Below are 4,982 nucleotides of genomic sequence, written 5' to 3'. Positions count from 1 at the left end.
GCTGGGATTTTTTATTTCTTTTTATTTGCTGTCAGCACCTAAAGGTACATAAATGTGAAATACATCACATTGGTGTGAAAGAAAGTACATGATTGTGAATTTACAGGGTAAAACAAATATTTTTTCAGTGCATCAATGATAGAGTTCCAAACTAAAAATGAAAAAAACTAAAACAGTCTCCGACTTTAGAATATCGATGGAATAACAGAAAAAGGAAGATTATTTTTTATATATAAATGATTTTTTTTTTTTTTAAATGGTGAGATACTCCATTGTTTTTTTGGTCCTTCACAAGAAATAAAAAAAATTACTCCAAAAGGAATTTAGATTTACAAAAAAACAAACAGGAAACATGTTAACATTTATAGGGAGAACCACGATAGACGCAGGTAAGCATGGCATCACCCTGACCTGACCGGAGGAATGTGACGGAAAAAGTGGAACTAAGAATTGACAAAGTTTAGAGGAAACAACGTATATGATCCCAGAGTGAGGTATGCAGGACTACTGATTGGCTGCTTCGCAGGCGTCGATCCAATCGCTGTACACGTCCACAGGTTCAGAAAGATCTGGAGAGGAGTCATTTAGGAAGATAATTTTTATAATGATTCAGTGGGATGAATATTGTGTTGTCAGATTAAGAACTTTGATTTATTGTGATGACAAAGTAAATTTCTATTAAAAGTTCAGTTTGATTTCTTTTATTCACTAATTCTATAAAAGCACAAATAAAATATATAAAATGTAATAAAATAAAAGCTCAGTTTGTGTCTCTTTCTGCAAAAATCATTGGAAAGCTGTTCATTGTCAGACTAGATTGACTGAATGATAAAGAGAATATAATAGTATAAAGTGCATACAGGTTTATATAAACGGATCAAAAACTGGCGTATAATTGAGTCAATTTAAGAAATCAGTATTTTCCAAAATAGACATTCACCAGGGATTTTCAGAGCAATAACATGTTTTTTATAAACTAGAACTGCACAGTGTAACAGGACTGGTGCTAAAGCAGATCAAAGCTTAGAAACAGGCAGCGATTTAAACAGATTGGAGACTTTTTATCGGGTTGTTTGGAGATTTTTCTGTGGGGTCCTTCAGGGGTCAGTGTTTGGTCCTAAACTATTTATTCCTCACATAAACATTGTGTTTCAGATATAAAACAAAAAGAAATCTGTTTTATTTGCAGATAGCACAAACAATGGGGCAGGATTTAGAAAATATTTGAGTTGATTACTTTAGAAATGCCTGAATTTAGTAAGATAGTTTAAGAGAAACAATTTATCAGTGAACGTAAATAAAACAAAATCCAATTGTTTTTGGAAACAACATCACAAATATGGAAGCAAATGTAAAACTCAATCATGCAGCAATGGATTTTAGGAATGAAAACAGAACAGAAGATCATCTGGAAACTATAAAAAACAATAATATAATCTAAACCATCAGTATTTTACTTTTTTATATCACTAATCTCTAAGTACTGAATTTCTATCTTTATGCACCATATCTGGAATACTAAGCAGAAGTGAAAACACAGAAAATAAATCTATAAGACTGATTAATCATGATGTTTACTATGAGCATAGAAATATGCTACTAAAGGAGTTGAATGTCCTGATGTTTGTTGATCTGGTCAAATATAAAACTACACAAATGATGTCAGAAACGAAGTGCTTCTTATTAATTTAGAAAACATATTTTCAGAGAGAGATGGAGGCCATTGTCTCAGAGGAAAATATAATCTTGAGTTTCTTGATGTTAGAATAACTATGAAAATATTTTGTTTCCATCTGTGGATAAAACTGAAATAGTTTCAGTGCAGAAATGCCCAAAAATCTCCCAGATTTAAAGATATTTCCCGGAAATGTTATTTAGCTAATATGACTCATGTATTTAAACCTGTTGCACCGTTTAAGCATGTGTGTAATGCTTTGCTCTGCTATGTATATATTCACATAAACGTGTGTAAATGAATAATAAGAAACATTTTTGTTAAAAGTTAAAGACCAATGTTGATCATCTTAAAATAAGTATTATGCCCAAAGTCTACTAGCATATCTATTATCATAATAAGACAAAGACTGATTTATATTCTGAGCTACTGGGGTGGAATTTATTCGTTCACGCTTCTTCCTACTCCATTCAGCACATCAAATTTAGCTAGCATGCTGTGAAAAGTGTAAACACACTGTTGACTGTACGATTTGTTATACTTATCTCTTTTATTTTCCATTGATGTTCGAAATAAACAAATAACCTGAACTAAAACAGGGTTTATACAGGAGTGAGTAACTCTAACTTAATGCTTTCTAATGCTCTTAGAAATTATTTTAATGCCATCAACAAATACCCATGACTCTCTTTTATATGTATATAGTTCTTCTTTTCTGAACATACGGCTTTATGATCAACCTGAAGCAGTTCTGTGTAAATATATTGCAATATAATATATCTGATTCAAATTTTTTTTTTATAAACTTTTTATTTTTTTTTTTATAAAACATTTGAAATTCCACTATAATCACCTTTAATGAATTTTAATGCCAATTAAGAATTTTTTATTATTATTTTTTATAATTTAATGATTTTTTAATGACCCATGGAAACCCTGTACTAGATGAAACAAACCAACAGTTGTTACTGTTTTGGCTAGAAAGCCCTGAGTTGGAATCCCAGCCTGGAGTCTTAATGCAGGAAGTTTGCATATTCACTTTATGCATGCTTGGGTTCACTCTGTGTACTAAAGCCTCTTTAAACAGTCCAAACACACAACTGTAACGTTAACTGATCGACTTTAAATTCCCTTAGATGTTACTGTGTGTAGATGTTTTGTTTTTCCTGGATGTTTTAACCCATGATGGACAGACCACCTGCTTGTTTGTTTTCTTTTCCTATTTAGTTCTTTTGCATATAGAGCACTTTGAATGGTTCTGCTACTCTGATGTGTTTTCCATATAAACCTAACTTTCCTCGTCCAGGACCGCTTGCTGAACCACATCCTTAGTACTGTGTTAAACTAACGTAGCAGATACTTCCAGTCTGTAGCTCTTTGAAATATTAAACAGAATTCCTTCTGTATCGAGCATTTTTGTGAACTTTAACTTTTTTTTTTCATAATCATTAGGTTGCATTAAAAAAAATAACTTACAAAAATTGATAAATTAGTGACAAAAATGCAGTCTGATCTCTATTAGCATTATTTACTTTTTAAGACATGATCAAATGAACCAACACTTTGCAGATGCAGCAGTTTCTACAGGTCATAAAGGATACATGTAATCGGAGTCTGAAACTCCTCCAAACAAACACTGCAGGATATAATTCCTGTGTTTCTGGTTCTTTCCCTGGAAAATAAAATTATAAACAGACCATTATTTACATGCAGATCAAATTTAAAGGCCTTGACCTTCAGGAAGAGTTACTCACATCTTTACATCGCATGATTTCTCGTGGTTACAGAAGGGACATGTGAACTGGGTGTCCAGGTTTCCCGTCATTTTCTTTTTCGGAGGTGGTTTTCTTTTAGACTTTCTGCGCCCCATTGTGTCCCTGCAGAAAACACAAACCATGCTTTTCCTCATCAGATGGTAACAATTTTTTCTACAGCATTATATAGATTAGAGTGAAGAAAAATCGCTTTAAATGCATTGAGGTTTTAGACATAAAATAAACGACAGTTAAAAGATATAAATACTTCTGCAGCTCATCAAACCTTTCAGTTTATTTCACAATAAAGTAAATTTTATACCAACTTAAAGACCCGTTCATTCATACACAATTTAAGCAATATAGCTCTTTAAATGTTTGCAAGCGTTTTATTTATTTTTTGCTCAAGAGAAATATTCTAAAAACAGAAAAAAAGAAACGGCATAATGATGCTTCCAAAGCTGATGCTAGTAGCTGTTAGCATGTATATGCTAACCAGAGACTGACACAAACGTTGGTTTCTAGCCTTTATCTAGCAGACGGCGGTCTGACCGTAACCTCACTGAACACCTTTCTCCCTCTGTTTCTTGATTTATTTAGTTTAGATATAATTGTTACCGTTATCTTACCAGAATGATGGCAGCGAAGTGAGGATGCTCAGGAGTTCGTTTACCAACTCGTTACGGATACAGCATCTTCTTCTTCTTCTTCTCTTCTATTATGGCGGATCACAAGCAACTTTAAGGTGCATACCGCCACCTACTGTACATGAGTGTGTAGCAGCGTTACTTCACATCTATTAGATTCTATTTTTTAATTTTGTATTCTTAAGATACATAAACAATGCTTTCCTTAGTTTATGAATATCTGTTATGTTTCCTTCATTTCCTAATATTCCTTTAAGATTCCATTCATGCCCTATACTTCTAACTATTCTCTTTAATTTTTCCCTTTCGTGTTCATACAACTTACAGTTCATCAGTATGTGTTCTACATTTTCTTTTTCACCACATTTCTCACATTTCTCACTATTTTTCCTCCCTATTAAGTAAAGCATGTCATTTAAGTAGGTATGACCTATTCTTAATCTACTAACTATTATTTCTTCTCTTCTGTTTCTTTCCTTAATGTTTCGAATTCGAACTGACTTTTGCACTTCATATAATCTTCTTCCTTTCCTATCTTCGTTCCATATTTTTTGCCATTCCTCCATTTCTTTACTTTTAATAAGTGATTTCCCTTCCCCTTTTCCAAAAGGAATTGAAATCGTTATTTCCCCCTCTAAAGCCCTTTTAGCTAATTTATCTGCCTTTTCATTGCCTTTTACTCCTTCATGTGCCGGCACCCAACAAAACCAAACATCAATGCCACCCCTATATAGTCTAAATAAAATATGATGAATTTCTAATACCAAATCTTTTCTATTATTTCCTTCTCCCTTAATACTTTCCACTACTGCTTTAGAGTCTGTGCACACCACCACCCTGATTGGTCGAATCTCCTCCACCCATTGCAAGCCTAATATAACTGCCACCATTTCTGCTGTAAATACC

At 33.0% G+C, this 4,982-nt stretch overlaps 1 protein-coding gene across 1 annotated transcript; it reads right to left on the bottom strand.

The window, feature by feature from the left end:
• Nucleotides 1–2: 2 nt before the first annotated feature.
• Nucleotides 3–4,119, bottom strand: elof1 (ELF1 homolog, elongation factor 1). Its single transcript, XM_038296743.1, has 4 exons — nucleotides 4,059–4,119; nucleotides 3,430–3,552; nucleotides 3,277–3,347; nucleotides 3–569 (listed from the first exon to the last, which is right to left on the bottom strand). Exons 2-4 carry the CDS (start codon nucleotides 3,543–3,545, stop codon nucleotides 505–507), a joined length of 252 nt encoding a protein of 83 aa, XP_038152671.1. The 5' UTR covers nucleotides 3,546–3,552; nucleotides 4,059–4,119; the 3' UTR covers nucleotides 3–504.
• Between the last annotated feature and the right edge of the window lie 863 nt (nucleotides 4,120–4,982).

The sequence above is a fragment of the Cyprinodon tularosa genome, unplaced genomic scaffold (assembly GCF_016077235.1).
Source record: "Cyprinodon tularosa strain WSP-4 unplaced genomic scaffold, ASM1607723v1 ctg376, whole genome shotgun sequence".
Lineage (NCBI taxonomy): Eukaryota > Metazoa > Chordata > Actinopteri > Cyprinodontiformes > Cyprinodontidae > Cyprinodon > Cyprinodon tularosa.
The sequence above is the reverse complement of the archived record's forward strand: the minus strand, read 5'-3'. Positions and strand labels throughout refer to the sequence as shown.